This window comes from Chrysochloris asiatica, unplaced genomic scaffold, assembly GCF_000296735.1.
Source record: "Chrysochloris asiatica unplaced genomic scaffold, ChrAsi1.0 scaffold00026, whole genome shotgun sequence".
Lineage (NCBI taxonomy): Eukaryota > Metazoa > Chordata > Mammalia > Afrosoricida > Chrysochloridae > Chrysochloris > Chrysochloris asiatica.
The window spans coordinates 7,636,639-7,652,499 of NW_006408544.1; the positions used below are offsets into that span (position 1 = coordinate 7,636,639).

Sequence of the window (15,861 nt, forward strand, 5' to 3'; positions counted from 1 at the left end):
TAATTTTATTTTTCCACAAAAGTTTTTAAACCCCTTTGTATTTGTGAACTTATATTGATAAATTTTGAGAACGAAGTAATAAAAGGAAAGGGAGAAAAATAAAAAGGGCTTCCACTCAGTTACCAATAATGTAACAAATAATGTTGTAATCCAGTGTAGATTTTACAAAACAATTTTGTTGTTAGTATTCATATAGTCTAAGAAATATTACATTTAGGCAATTTATAGCTATTGTTGTTGCTAAGTGCTGTGGAGTCGGTTGTAACGACCCTGTATAGAGTTTCTGAGGCTTTAAATCTTCATGGGAGCAGAAAGCCTCATCTTTCTCCGGTGGAGCGACTGGTGGGTTTACTGGTGGGCTCAAATCGTTGTCCAGTGCTTATCTTATGGAGTCACCGCGCTCCCATGTAGAATTATGTTGTTAAGTGCTGTAGAGTCGGTTCTGACTTATAGGGACCCTGTACAGTGTTACCAAGGGCCCGTTGGTGAGTTTGAGCCGCCAATCTTGCGGTTCAAACTGACCTTCAGGTCGAGTGCTTATCTAAGGCACCACAATGATCACATACAATTGATAATAAATTGACAATAAACATTACTAAGGAGTCCTAGTGTGACGCTGTAGAATAAGCACTGGACTGCTAACCAAAAGGTCTGCAGTTCAAATCCTATAGCTATGAATCGGAACCAACTCAAAGGTATTTTAACAACAGCAACAAAAACAAGAATTTTGTAGTCTGGTACAGGAGGAAGGAGGTCTGTGGATGAGGGGAGTTGCCATACTAGGAGCCACCAACCCTAATGACGCCATTGGTATCACCTTCAAGGGATCTCTGGTGGGTTGGGATTTACATCTGGGACAAAGAAGCGAACAGAGCCCAGGGAGAGCGCCACACTTAACTCTCTCCTTTCCCCATTCAAGTTCTCCAGAGTGGCGAGCGCTAGCTCACCGGAACCCTCAGATCATTCGCTGCGGTTCCGGTCGGAATTGCCAGGCAGCGCACGCTAACATGGCCGCATTGGTGCTGAGAGTTTTGCGGGAGCTACCGAAGCGTGTAGATTTGGCTACAGTCCCGCGGAGATATCGCCATAAGAAGAAATGGGTAAGGTCTGACCCGGTACTCAGGAGAGCCATTCCTACGTTTTTCAGCCCCTTGCTTTCGCCTTTACGAAATCTTTTCCAGCTCTTCTACTCCTCGCCTACCTCAGTTACAAATTCTAGTTCTCTACTTGTGGACGCCTGGGGTGTCTTTTCCCTACCCTTCAGTGAGCGGCTCTAAGCAGAATCCTCCCTCTTACATCTGTGAAGTTACGATCTCTGTCAGTTCTTTTATTTCGGCTCACGTCTTCAGCTCTCCCACAGTAGGTCCTCTGACTCCGCCTCTCTAAGTTACGTCATCATCTCACCTCATTCTTTCAGTTGTGTCACCGCCTCTGGTCCCCCAGCTCAGGGTTACCTTCCCTTAGGCCCCCACTTCCCATTCCGCCGCCCTCCCTCTCCCCTTCCCTCCCCTTCTTTCCTGCCTAGCCCCTCTCACCTCCTCCCCAATGAACTCTTCTCCTCCATACATCATCAAACTTCAAACCCGGTCATCCTCACCCCTCGAAAAATGTGTTAGCGACCCCCCTTTCCTCCCTCCTGGGTCACCGACAACCTCTGGAAAAAGATTGAGTCCGGTCCACAACCTCATGCTGCCTCCGGCACCCGGGAAAGGTTACAATGACAACCCAGCCCATACTCCCGGGCTTTCCCCAAACTCAGGCAAAAGCTGTGACTCCCCGCACCCCCAGGGCTCTCCCCGCCTCTCTGGGAACCCTTTCTCTGGACTCTACAATCGCTCTGAAATTCCTTTTACTACAGGCCCATCTCCCTCCCCACCCCCACTGCCTTCCCCGTGTCAGGAGAGATGTTCATTTGAACCCAGCTCTCCCTTACTCTTTGGAAGGCCCTACTGCTTCTCGGGTTCGCCCCCGCTGAGTCCTTATCTTGGCCGATTCAGCCCTATGGGATCGCCCCCTCAGCGACCTCGAACCTTTTATTTGATCAGGTCCCCAAGGTCACCGCATCCCTGTCCCCGAAGTGCTTACATTGACCTACACGCTTCCCTCTGTTACTGTGATGGATACCTGTCAGCCCTGGGAACCAGCCCGGTGACATCCCCAGTCCTCATTCGTAGGTCCCCAGAAACTGGCCCGTTGACCTCCCCTCCCCTCAGTCATGGAACTCCAGAAACTGATGCCATGATTTCATCTCCTCTCACTCGTCCACTCACAGGAACTGGCCCCTTGACCTCGACTCCCCTCACTCATGGGCCCTTGCAAACTGATGTCATGATTTCATCTCCCCACACTCAGAGACACCAGGGAACTGATCCTACAAATTCACCTCTCCTCACTCATGTATCTCCCAGAACTGGTCCCATGATTTCACCTCCTATTACTCATAGACCTCTGGGAATTGGCCTCATCATTTCACCTCCTCTTGCTCACCAGGCCATGGAAACCAGACCTATAGTCTCCCCACCCCTTTCTCATAGAGTTTTGGAAACTGGACCCATGATTGTCACTCATCAATCTTTAGGGAGAAGTTATAATGACCCTCCTCTTTCCACAACACCACCCCCACCCACTGTCAAATTTTACCATGGCTGCCCTAAGCCTCCAGACTCTTGTGAACCCAAGCCACATCTTGACTTGCTTACTGGGAAAAATTATTGTGACTTCCCACCTTCTCAGGCAGATATCTCTAGCTCTCCCAGCCTACCTCAGGAGGGCTCTTTTCACTACTTCCATCTTCCTCCAGAGGCCCAGATACCTGCCCCCGGGAGCCCTCATTGTGTCATTCCCATACGTCCTGGGAGTACTAGTTCTCCTTGCCCACCCCAGTCCCAGACTCCCAGGAAGCCTTGCTTTGAGTCCCTTCTTTCTTGGGAGACTGGTGGGAGTTCTTGTCGCTTTCTGACTCCTGGCACAATGATTTCTGGTCCCCCTTGTCCCCAGGAATCTACTATTTCCCCGTTGTCCCAAAGTCCTTATTCTGTCCTCCCCTTCCCTTTACCCCTAAGCAACCAGCTTGTATCTCCACCCCAGCTACCCTCTCAAAGAAGCTATAATGAACCACCTGCTACTACCCCAGTTTCCCCCCAAGTAAAGTCTCCTAAAACAGAGTTAAGGCAGTCACATACTCCCCAGAGGTGTAGCTCTATGGTCATCCCTCCCCAGTGTAGCTCTCTTGGCCAGCCCAGGCCCCCTAAGACTTATAACTCTCCTCCACCTCCCTCTGGCCCCGCTAGCCTTTCCAAACCTTGTAAAGAGCCATCTATCACAACTCCATCAAATTCTTGTCCCAAAGAACAAGTAGGGACTGCCTTACCCACTGTGGTTCCCAGAACTCTCAAAACTATCATCCCGACTTCTCTTCCCCTCCGCATTCCTTGTGTTCCTGTCTCACTTAATAACTATGCTCAGAACATCCCTCATGGGCCCCCCGTAGGACCCCCCTGCAGTACCCATGTGTACTCTGTTGTGCCTCCCTCCCCCAACCCCTGCCTTCTGGGCTCCGTCAATCACTCCACAGGCCCTCTTCAGTATCATAATCAGTCTATGGTTACCCCCTGTGGCGCCAATAGCATTCCCAGGGGTCCACCCCCACCCCATCGTCCATCTGTGGGACCCCCTTGTGCTACCCACATCTATACTTTTATCCCTTTGAGAGCACCCTTTGACCCCCAACATTTACCCATTGGTCCTCGAGCCCAAGGCCGCCCTGACATTCCCTGTGGCATCCATATCTACTCTGTGGCTTCTCGAGACTCCCGCAAAGAGCAACCCCAGGTTCCCTACAGTTGCCCTTTGCCTTCATCCAAGAGTTCCAACTGTAGCACTAATATCAGATGTAGTTCGACTGTTGTTATTAGTAGAAGCCAAAATAGTGACATCCATAGCAAGAATACCAACCAAAGCAGAAGCCGGAGCCAGAGTAAGAGTCCTCATCAAAGCAGAAGTCGGAACCAGAGCAAGAGTCCCCACCAGAGCATAAATCAGGGCCAGACTGAGACTGTCTGGTCCAGCAAAAGTCTGGACCAGAGCAAGAGTTCCCCCTTTAGAAGAAATGAAGGACAGAGTGAGAATCTTCATCACAGCAGAAGTCGGAGCCGGAGCAAGAGTCCCAACCAGAGCATAAATCAGGATCAGAGTGGGAGTCCTCATCATAGCAGAAGTTGGAGTCGGAACAAGAGTTCTAAGGACAGTAAAAGTCAGGGCCAGAACAAGAGTCCTAATGAGAGTAAAAGTCAGGGCCAGAGCAAGAGTCCTCACCAAAATGAGAGTCCTCACTATATAGACAGCAAAAGCCAAGATCAGAACAAGAGTCTCCACCATAGAAAAAAATGAAGGCCAGAGCAAAAATTCAGACCAGAGCAAAAGTCATAGACAGAAACAAGATTGCCAGCTATTGCAAGGATCCTAGCCATGGACAACCAAGACCTAACTATGGACTCCTCAACTGAGGTTTCCTTTTCCCTTTTAATCTATTTTTATGTTCATCAGGCCTGATTGATGTTCATCTCTGATACCCCCAACAATCTTCCTAGAAATCTCCATTACAGTGTGCTCTTCAAAGTTCTGTGAGCTTGCTTCATCATAGCTTTGGTGGGTCTTGTAACTCATCCAAAGTGGCCCTCATTCCTATGATTCTGATGATTACGGTATCATTCATTGCATGACCTCAGGTAAGTACCCTTATTTTTCAAAACTATCATCCCTACTTCCCTTCCCTTCCACATTCCTTGTGGACTCCCCATAAAGCCCCCCTGCAGAAACCATATGTACTCTGTTTTATTTTTTAATCCCACTGTGAGATCTGTTGTGATGTTCACAAGGTAATGGACATAAAATAGGAGGACTATTCAGAAAGAGTCTTATTTTTAAGCCTGAAGCTTTTCCAGGACCTCCACAGTTTTTTTAGTTTCTTCAGCCTTTTCCCAAGCATACACTCCTGAGTGCTCATTCTTTGGTGGTGGTGGTGGTGTGGTGTGGAGTCGGTTCCTACTCATAGCTACCTTACATAGCGTTTCTGAGGCTGTAAATCTTTACAGGAGCAGAAAGCCTCATCTTCTCCCATGGAATGACTGGTAGTTTCAAACTGCTGACCTTGTGGTTAGCAGCCTGACTTGTAACCACTATGCTACCAGAGCTCCTTCCCATTCTTTGAGCTTTCCTTATTCTAAGGCTCCAAGGGGTGCCTACCTTCTTGATAACCTGCAGATACTATTATGAGCACTCCAGCTTTCTTTTTCTTACAACCCTGAAATGGGAAGGCCAGTTCCCCACTAAATTTCTCTCCCACACATCTCTGGCAGGCAGGGGTGATATGCGAAGGCAGGAGAGAGCAATAACTGGATTTATAAGTATGTTTGCCCCAGAGCTCTGAGGTATTGATGAGTTAGGGAGCAGAGGGAATAGACAAGACTGAGATGACCACTAAGCCTTTGTTTTCCCCTTTAGGCTGCCACAGAACCCAAATTCCCTGCCACTCGACTAGCTCTGCAAAATTTTGACATGACCTACAGTGTACAGTTTGGCGATCTTTGGCCATCCATCCGGGCCAGTCTACTCTCAGAGCAGAAGTATGGTGCACTGGTCAATAACTTTGCTGCCTGGGATCATGTAATTGCTGAACTGGAGCAGCTGAATGCCAGCGATTTTGTGAAGGAAGCCTTCTCCCACTGGGAATTGGAGTCTGAGATGGGCCAACCTGCAGTGCCAGCCCCAGCTTCCTGGGCCTGCAGTCCGAACCTTCAATGCTTCACTTTTGCTAGAGGGGATGTCAGCCGCTTCCCTAATGCCAGGTAGGATTGAGAGCCATGATGATGTCATCCTGAGTGCCTGCTGGTAGTAGGCAGAAAGAGACCCAGACCCTGCCCTATGTAATACTCATCATAATACTGTATTGCTAATATTTACTGGGAGCCCTCGTGTGGCCCTGGATTGCAAAGTCAGTTTGAACCGCAAGGTTGGTGGTTCAGGCTCACCAACTGCTCCTCGGAAACCCTATACAGGGTCACTATGGGTTGGAACTGACTCGATAGCACTTAACAACAACAATATTTACTGAGTGCTTATACTCATATGTGCTACTTATTTTCCTAGATGCGGTACATAGTTTGTCTCCTTCCCTATGAGCCAAGTAATATTGGTCCTCTTACATGTGAGGAAACAGATGCAAAGACATTAAGGCACTTAACTTGATTTAGGTCCTTCAGGGGTAAGTGGTGAAATGAGTATTTAGACCCAGGTGGTTTGACCTCAGAACCTGCACTTTGAACCTGGTTTGCTTTTCTGCCTTCTGTCGAAAGCAGCCACTCTTTTTATTTTTTGTATATATATAAATGTTTTATTGTGAATTGTGTGATAGTTTACATGGGAGAACATTAGTTTTACATTCATTCTATCATACATCGTTTCATTGCCATAGTTACCATCCATCCCGTCCATGCATCATTACCCAACCAAAGGGCATACCCCCACACACACGGTCCTTAGCACACAGCCCATTTCCCTCTCTGGATCTCAAGTCCCCAGCCATTCCATCTCTTCACGTCATCATCTCTGCCTCCATCTCGGGCCTCATTGATTCTCTGGGTAGGGTCTTGCTCTCTGCTCTTCTCCATTAAGGTCCCAGGGACCTCCGCTCCTAGACTGAAAAGTTAATCACTCCCCTCCTTGCTATAAAATGTCCACCTTTACATTTACAACCCTCACAATCAGTCCTGATAACAATTATTTACTATTACATCACAAGAGACCCATCTGAAAGCAGCCACTCTTTACGTGAGCACTCACTGAGGTCTCTCAAGTTAAAATGTGTTATTTATGACTTCTTATTTTGCCTTCATAGCTACTCCTCAAACTAAGTGGGACAAGTAACCTCATGGTACTGAAAAAGAAGTCGGGCTTACCTATGGCATAAAGACCAAAACAACCAAACCCACTGCTGTGGAGGTAATTCCAATTCATAGCAATCCTACAGGACAAAGTAGAACTATTCCATAGGGTTTCTGAGGCTGTAAATCTTTATGGAAGCGGACTGCCTCATCTTTCTCCTGCAGAGTGGCTGGTGGGTTTAAACTACCATTAGCTGCCTAATGATTAACCCATTGCACCACCAGAACTCCTCTGGGGCATAAAATTAGTAGTAAAACCCAAACTTCTTATAGTTGAGTTGATTCTGACTTACGGTGACCCCAGGTGTTACAGAGTAAAACCAATTCGTGGGGTTTTCTTGGCTATAATCTTTAATGGAAATAGATTGCCAGACCTTTTTTCTAAAGCACTGCTGGGTAGGTTCGAATCTCCAACCTTCAGGTTAGTGGTGATGGTGGTGGCAGTGGTGTGCTGTTGAGTCAGTTCTGACTCATAGCGACACTGCATAGGGTTTCCGAGGCTGTAAAGCCTTACAAGAGCAGAAAGCCTCATCTTTCTCCCGCAGAACAGCTGGCAGTTTCGAATTGCTGACCTTGTGGCTAGCAGCCCAACTCATAACCACTGCACTATGAGCAAAAACCAATACTTTACCCACTGGACCTAGTTAGATTCAGATAAAGGAGAACTTCAGACTCCTAATCCAGTGCTCAAATGTGCATGAAATTGAATGGAAAAAGACTGTAGAATAAAATGCTAAATTCTGCTTTAAAAATTAAGAAAAGGAGAGTCAATATTAGTTATAGAATGTGGGAATTATCTTTGAAGGATTGATTAACTCAGTAAATATTTGGCACTGTAGGATAAGCACTAGACTACAAGGTCAGTTTGAACTGCAAGGTCTATGGTTCAGACTCACCAGCAGCTCCTCAAAAACTCTATACAGAGTTGCTATGAGTTAGAGCTGACTCAATAGCACTTAACAACCACAATAACACCAAATGCCAAGGTTCTAAGTGTATGGGTAACTGGTGCACAAGTCCTCATAGAGTTTATGTTTCAGTGAAGAAGACAATTATTTAAAACTATTTAAAATTGTGATAAGCGCTATAAAGAAGTACAAGATGCTATGAGGCTTTATAATTAGATGTGACCAGTTTTTCCTAAGGAAGTGAAATATACTCAAAGATCTGAAAACGAAGTGTTGGTAGTGATGTTTGTGTGCCACTGACTGGGTTCTGACTAACAGTGTCCCTGCAGAGTGGCTGGTGGGCTCACCAGGTTTCTGAGGCTGCAAATCTTTACAGGAGCAGAAAGCCTCATCTTCCTGCTGAGCGACTGGTAGACTTGAACCATTGACCTTGTAGTTTGCAGCCCAGCTGGTCATACACTATGCTACCAGGGCTCCTTGAAAATTGTTATTGTTGCTAAGTTCCATTGAGTCGGTTCCCATAACTCTTCTGGTCTCATAGTGACCCTGTATAGCGCTTCCGAAGAGCGGCTGGTGAGTTTGAACTGCAGAACTTGAGGTTCAAGCTAACCTTGCAGTCCAGTGCTTTATTCCATAGTGCCATACCAGGACTCTTCCTTAAAAACTAAGTAGAAATTAATATAAAATAAATAAATAAAACATTGGCGTATAGATGGAGAAGGGAGGCTAACTATGAGGCTACAGAAAAAGGCAGGCGTCAGATTGTGAATGTCTTACAGGCCATTTGGAATTTTGGACATTTTTCCCAAAGAGAAGGTAATGAAACATTTTAAGCTAGGGAATAATATGATCAGATTGTTGTTGTTAGGTGCCATTGAGTCGATACTGATCATAGTGACCCTATGCAGTGCACAGTCCTGTGCCAATCTCACAACTGTTGCTTCACCTAAGCCCATTGCTAGTGCCAATCCATCTCATTGGGGGGTCTTCCTCTTTTTCTTGAACCCTCTACTTTACCAAACATGATAACCATCTCCAGAGACTGGTCCCTCTTGATAATATGTCCGAAGTATCCAAGACGAAGTCTAGCCATCCTGGCTTTCAAGGAGCATTCTGGCTGTACTTCTGTTTATTTGTTTAGTACTTTTGGTATTCTCATCCAACACCATAACTCAAATGCATCAATTCTTCTGTGGTCTTCCTTATCTACGGTCTAACTTTCACATGCATATGATGCCATTGAAAATACCATGGCTTGGGTCAGGCACACTTTAGTCCTCAAAGTCCTCAAACTGGCATCTTTGCTCTCCAATACTTTAAAGAGGTCTTGTGCAGCAGATTTGCGTAATGCAATATGTCATTTGGTTTCTTGACTGCTGCTTTCATGAGTGTTGTTGATTGATCCAAGCAAAATGAAATCTTTGACAACCTCAATCCTTTCTCCATTTATATGGATGTTGTTTATTGGTCCAGTGGTGATTTTTGTTTCCTTTGCATTGAGATGCAACGCATAGCCAAAGGTATTGTAGTCTTTGATCTTCATCAGTAAACATTTTAAGTCCTCTTTGCATTGAGCAAGCAAGGTTGTATCATCTGCATATACTAGCCTATTAATGAATCTTTCTCCAATCCTGATACCACGGTTTTCTTCATGTAATCTAGTTTTTCGGATTATTTGCTTAGTTTACAGATTGAATAAGTATGGTGAAAGAATGCACCCCTGGCACACACCTTACTTAATTTTAATCCATTCAGTATCCTTTTGTTCTGTTCGAACAACTGCCTCTAGGTTTAGGTACTGGTTCTGCATAAGCACAATTAAGTGTTCCGGAATACTCATTCCTTGCAATGTTGTCCATAGCTTGTCATGATCCACACAATCGAAAGCTTTTGCATAGTCAGCAATGCTATCCCTCATTCCACACCAACTTCTGAATCCGGCTTGAACCTCTAGAAGTTCTCTGTCAATGTATGGTTGCATCCATTTTGTATTATCTTTAGTAAAACTTTACTCACATGGGATATCAGTGATATTGTTGGATGATTTCTACATGCCATTGGGTCACCTCTCTTTGGAATGGGCACAAATGCTAATCTCTTCCAGTTAGTTGCCTAGGAAGTTGTCTTCCAAATTTTATGGCATAGATGAGTGAGTGCCTCCAGTACTGCATCAGTTTGTTGAAAGATTTACATTTTTATTCCATCAATTCCTGGTGCCTTGTTCTTTGCCAATGCCTTTAATGCACCTTGGTTTTCTTCCTTCAGGATGATTGGCTCTTGATCATATGCTAACTCTTTAAATGGTTTTGGTACAGTGACTCTGTGTATTCCTTCCATCGTCTTTTAAAAAAAATTAAAAAAAAAAGTTTTATTGTGAATTATATGATAGTTTACATGGGAAAACATTAACTTTACATTCATCCTATCGTATATTGTTTCCTTGCCATGGTTACAATCCCCTCCATGTATCATCAACCAACCAAAGGGTTTACTCTTCAAGCCTGCCCCCTGGTCATCAGCACACAGCCCCTTTCTCTCTCTGGGTCTAAAGTCCCCAGCCACTCCCATCTCTCCACGTCATTGTCTCTGCCTCCATCTCTGGTGTCACTGCTTCTCTAGGTAGGGTCCTGCACTCTGCTCTTCTCCCTTAATGGTCCCAGGGACCTCTGCTCCTAGATTGCAAAGTTATTCACTCCCCTTCTTTTGCTACACAATGTCTACCTTTACATTTCCAACCCTCACAGTCAGTCCTGATAACAATTATTCAACTGTTGTATCACAAGAGACCTATCCACATCTCCTTTCATCAGCCCCGCCTAGATACACTGGATACTACTCAGTGGAGAGTCTACCTTCCTTCATGCCCTCTGGATCTAGATTCCCTCTTTGAAGCTTGTAAGCCAGTCACTTCTTGCCTTTGTAGGCCCCCCAACCCCCATTTTGGGTAGCCAATGTCCAAGTTGCCCATCCCTGTCAACTCTGTGTATGGAGGGGGTGGGAATGATCCTTGCTGTAAAGATTTGTTCCCTCTTTTGAGCTACTCCATCGTCTTTTTTTTTTTAATGTTTTATTGTGAATTATGTGGTAGATTAAATGGGAGAACATTAGTTTTACATTCATCCTATTGTATATAGTTTCATTGCCATGGTTACAATCCCTTCCATACATCATCAACCAACCAAAGGGTATACCCTACAAGCCTGCCCCTAGTTGTCAGCACACAGTCCCTCTCCCTCTCTGTGTCTAAAGTCCCCAACTGCTCCATCTTTCCACGTCATCTTCTCTGCCTCCATCTCAGGCATCACTGCTTCTCTGGGTAGGGTCCTGCTCTCTGCTCTTCTCCCTTGATGGTCCCAGGGACCTCCGCTCTTAGACTGAAAAGTTAATCACTCCCCTCCTTGCTACAAAACGTCTACCTTTAAATTTCCAACCCTCACAAGCAGTTCTGATAACAATTATTCACTATTATATCACAAGACACCCATTCACATTTCATTTCATCAGTCCCGCCTGGACCGATTGGATACTACTCAGTGGAGATTCTACCTTCCTTCACGCCCTCTGGATATAGGGTCCCTTTTGAAAGTTTGTAAGCCAGTCACTTCTTGCTTTTGTAGCACCCCCATTTTGGGTAGCCAATGTCCAAGTTGCCCATCCCTGTCTACTCTGTGTATGGAGGGGGCAGAAATGATCCTCGCTGTAAACATTTGTTCCCTCTTTTGAGCTACTCCATCGTCTTTTGATGTCGTCTGCATCATTCAATATTTTCCCCATAGAATTCTCCAGTACCACAAGTTGAGGCTTTAATTTTTTCTTCAGTTCCTTCAGCTTGAGAAATGCTGAGCGTGTTCTTCCCTTTTGGTTTTCTAACTATCCAGGTCTTTGCACATTTTGTTATAATATTTGAGTTTGTCTTCTTGAGCTGACCTTTGAAATGTTCTGTTCAGCTCTTGTACCTCCTCACTTTTTCCATTTGTTTTAGCATCTCTTCTGGAGAGCAAGTTTCAGTTTCTTCTGACATCCATTTTGTTCTTTTCCTTTTTTCTTGCCTATTAATGACCTTTTGCTTTCTTCCTGTATGATGTTCTTGATGTCATCCCACAACTCTTCTGGTCTTCTGTTCTTGTTTTGAGAAGATTTCTAACATCAGGTGGCATATATTCAAGGCCATATTTTGGCTCTCAAATTCAGCTTCAGCCTGAATTTGCATATGAGCAGTTGATGGGCTGTTTTATGATCTGGCCCTGGCCTTATTTTGACTTATGATATGGAGCTTTTCCACTGTCTTTTTCCATAGATTTAGTCAATTTGATTTCTGTGTATTCCATCTGATGAGGTCCAGGTTTAAAGTTGTCTTTTATGTTGTTAAAAAAGGTATGTGCAGTGAAGAAGCCATTTATCTTGCGAAATTCTATCATGTTTAGATCCAGAGAGGGAGAGCAACTGTGTGCTGAAGACCTAGACCTGGGGAGGGGTGGGGGTACGGGGGGAAGGATTGCATGGAGGGGATTGTAACCCTGGCAATGAGAGACAATATACAATAGAATGAATGTAAAACTAATGTTCTCCCATGTAAACTATCACATAATTCACAATAAAACATTAAAAAAAAATTTCTATCATGGGATCTTCTTCATCATTTCTATCACTAAGGCCATATTTTCCAACTACTGATCCTTCATCTTTATTTCCAACCTCTGCATTCCAATTGCCAGTAATTATCGATACATCTTGATTTCATGTTTGATCAATTTTAGACTGAAGAAGTTGGTAAAATTCTTGAATTTCATCATCACTGGCTTTAGTGATTGGTGCAGAAATTTGGATAATAATGGCTTTAACTGGTCTTCCTTTTAGGCCTATGGGTATTATCAAGACAGATCTTGGTATGTTCTTTTTGATGATGAATGTGATGCCATGCCATTCCTTTTCAATTTGTCGTTTCCGGCATAGTAAGCCATGTGGTTGTCAGATTCAAAATGGCTAATTCCAGTCCATTTCAGCTCACTAATGCCTAAGATATCGATGTTTATATATTTCATTTCATTTTTGACAACTTCCAATTTTGTTACATTCATATTTTGTACATTCCATGTTCTAGTTATTAATGGATGTTTACAGCTATATCTCTTCAGTTTGAGTTGGGCTCTGGTAGCGCAGTGGTTATGAATCGGGTTGCGAACCTCACGGTCAGCAGTTCGAAACTACCAGCCGCTTTGCGGGAGAAAGATGAGGCTTTCTGCTCCTGTAAAGATTTACAGCCTTGGAAACCCTGTACAGGGTTGCTATGAGTCGGAACTGACTCCACGGCATATAACAACAACTATCAGCAAGATGAAATGAAATGAAATGCAGATGGGTCTCTTGTGATGCAATAGTAAATAATTGTTATCAGGACTGATTGTGAGGGTTGTAAATGTAAAGGTGGACATTTTATAGCAAGGAGGGGAGTGATTAACTTTTCAGTCTAGGAGCGGAGGTCCCTGGGACCATCAATGGAGAAGAGCAGAGAGCGAGACCCTACCCAGAGAAGCAGTGAGGCCCAAGATGGAGGCAGAGATGATGATGTGAAGTGAAGAGATGGAGTGGCTGGGGACTTGAGATCCAGAGAGGGAAAGCATGCAGGGTATGCCCTTTGGTTGGGTGATGATGCATGGACGGGATGGTAACTATGGCAATGAAACGGTATATGATAGAATGAATGTAAAACTAATTAAAAAAAAAACAACTATCAGCAAATGAAGGTCCTGGGGTCTTTATTCCATTCATAGTATCACAGTCAACTCTACTTTGAGATGGCAGCTCTTCCCTACTCGCCTTTTGAGTGCCTTCTAACCTGAGGGGCTCATTTTCCAGCACTGTATCTGACAATATTATGGTGTTCTTAATCATGTTTCAATATTCAGTATTCTGGTGCTGACAGTGTTCCACTGCTGTTCATAAGGTTTTCAGTGACTAAATTTTCAGAAGTAGTTCATCTCTCTTTCTTCCTAGTCTGTCTTCACCTGGAAGCTCAGAGGAAACCTATACACCGTTAGTGACTGTGCTGGTATTTAAAATACCCATGGCATGACTTCCAGAATCACAGCAATGCACAAGCCACCACAGTACAACAAAATGACAGATGAGTGGTAGATGATCAGATTAGAATTTTTAAAGTATCACTCTAGCTGCTGTGTAAAAATCAGACTGGAGAGAGGAGCAAGATTGGAATTAGGGAGATAGATTAGGAGGCTTTTGTAATAGTTCTATGTGTTTGCTTGCTTGAGGAAAGGCTTATGCTTCAAAAGAGTCAAAGATGAGATTGGAAAGGTATATGGGCACCACTTGTGAGGATCTTGAATGCCAGGAGGTTTCAGATTGGAGTATGAGGACTTTTCTGGTGGCTCAGGGTTGCTTGCAAATGTCTAGGATTGCCAGGGCTGGGTGTGTCTGTAGGCTATGTGCATATTACTAATCAGTGCCAGGATCTGTCCTAGAGATCTAAGCTTTTAAGCATGGGTTGTGGAATCAGGCAAACCTAGGTTTGCATCGTGCCTTTACCACTTATTAGACCTGTGACATTGTATATCTAAGCCTTGATTTCCTGATCTAGAAAATAATAATAGCTAACACCATAGCTCACTATGTACTGCTTACTGTCATAAGCACTTGACATATAAATTTATTCAATTTTCACGATAATCTTAACTGGTAGGTATTCTTATTAGGAAGCTGAGGAACAAGAAATTGAGTAATTTGTTGGCAGTCATTCTGTTAATAAACAAATGAACTTGGTTTGGGGCCCAGGCAGTCTGGCTCTAAAATTTATGATTTCTTGCCTCACAAGATTATAAACCAACTAAGCAGTTGCCATTGAGTTGATTCCTACTTATGGTGACCCTATGCATGCCAGAATACAACTGCTATCCATAGTATTTCCAGTGGCTGATTTTTCAGAAGTAGATTGCCAGGCCTTTCTTCTGAGGTACCTCTAAGTAGACTTGAACATCCAACCTTTCAGTGACTGAGTGCATTAATCATTTGCACCATCCAGGGATTCCCATAGGGTTGTCAGACCCTATTACCAGACCCACTGTTCTGGAGTTGATTCCAGCTTAAAGCAAAACTATGTTGTTAAGTGCCGTTGAGTCTGTTCTGACTCACAGAGACCCTGCATAGGGTTTCTGAGGAGCAACTGATAAACTTGAGCTGCCAGCCTTGTGGTTCAAACCGATCTTGTAGTCCAGCACATTAACTCACGGAGCCATACCAGGACTCAGTAGAGGGTGTTGAATTCCCATACTATGTGGTTGTTGTTATGTGCTGTGGAGTCGGTTCCAACTCATAGCCACCCTGTACAGAGTTTCCGAGGCTGTAAATCTTTACGGGAGCAGAACGCCACATCTTTCTCCTGCGGTACAGCTGGTAGTTTCAAACTGCTGACCCACACTATAGGACAGAATAAAACTGTTCCATAGGGTTTGTTGTTATTGTTGTTAAGTGCCACTGAGTCGGTTCCAACCCATAGTGACCCTGTATAGGTCCTTTCCGAGGAGCAACTGGGGAGGTTGAACCACTGACCTTGCGGTTCAAACTGATTTTGCAGTCCAACACATTAACTCACAGTACCACACCATTGAGTCTATAGGGTTTACAAGGCTATAATATCTAGACGGAAGTAGACTGCTACATCTTTCTCCTGCAAAGTGACTGGTGGGTCGGAACCTCCAACATTTCTGTTGGCAATCAATAACTGTAACAATTGCACCACTAGGTTGTTGTTAGGTGCCATCGAGTTGGTACTGTCTCATAGCAACCCTATGCACAACAGAATGAAGCACTCCCGGTCCTGGGCCAACCTCACAATTGTTGCCACACTTGAGCCCATTGATGTTACCACTTTGCCAATCCATCTTTCTGGGGGTCTTTCTCTTTTTCTCTGACAATCCACCTTACCTAACATGATATCCTTCTCCAGCAACTGGTCCCTCCAGACAATATGTATGAAGTATGAGAGACGAAGTTTGGCC

General features: G+C 44.4%; 1 protein-coding gene across 1 annotated transcript in view; it reads left to right on the forward strand.

The window, feature by feature from the left end:
* Window positions 1–1,007: 1,007 nt before the first annotated feature.
* Window positions 1,008–15,861, forward strand: part of NSUN4 (NOP2/Sun domain family, member 4) — a 45,961-nt gene continuing 31,107 nt past the window's right edge. Inside the window, exons 1-2 of the mRNA XM_006839719.1 lie at window positions 1,008–1,100; window positions 5,503–5,846. Of these exons, the coding sequence (XP_006839782.1) occupies window positions 1,008–1,100; window positions 5,503–5,846 (437 nt within the window). The remainder of the gene's footprint in view (window positions 1,101–5,502; window positions 5,847–15,861) is intronic.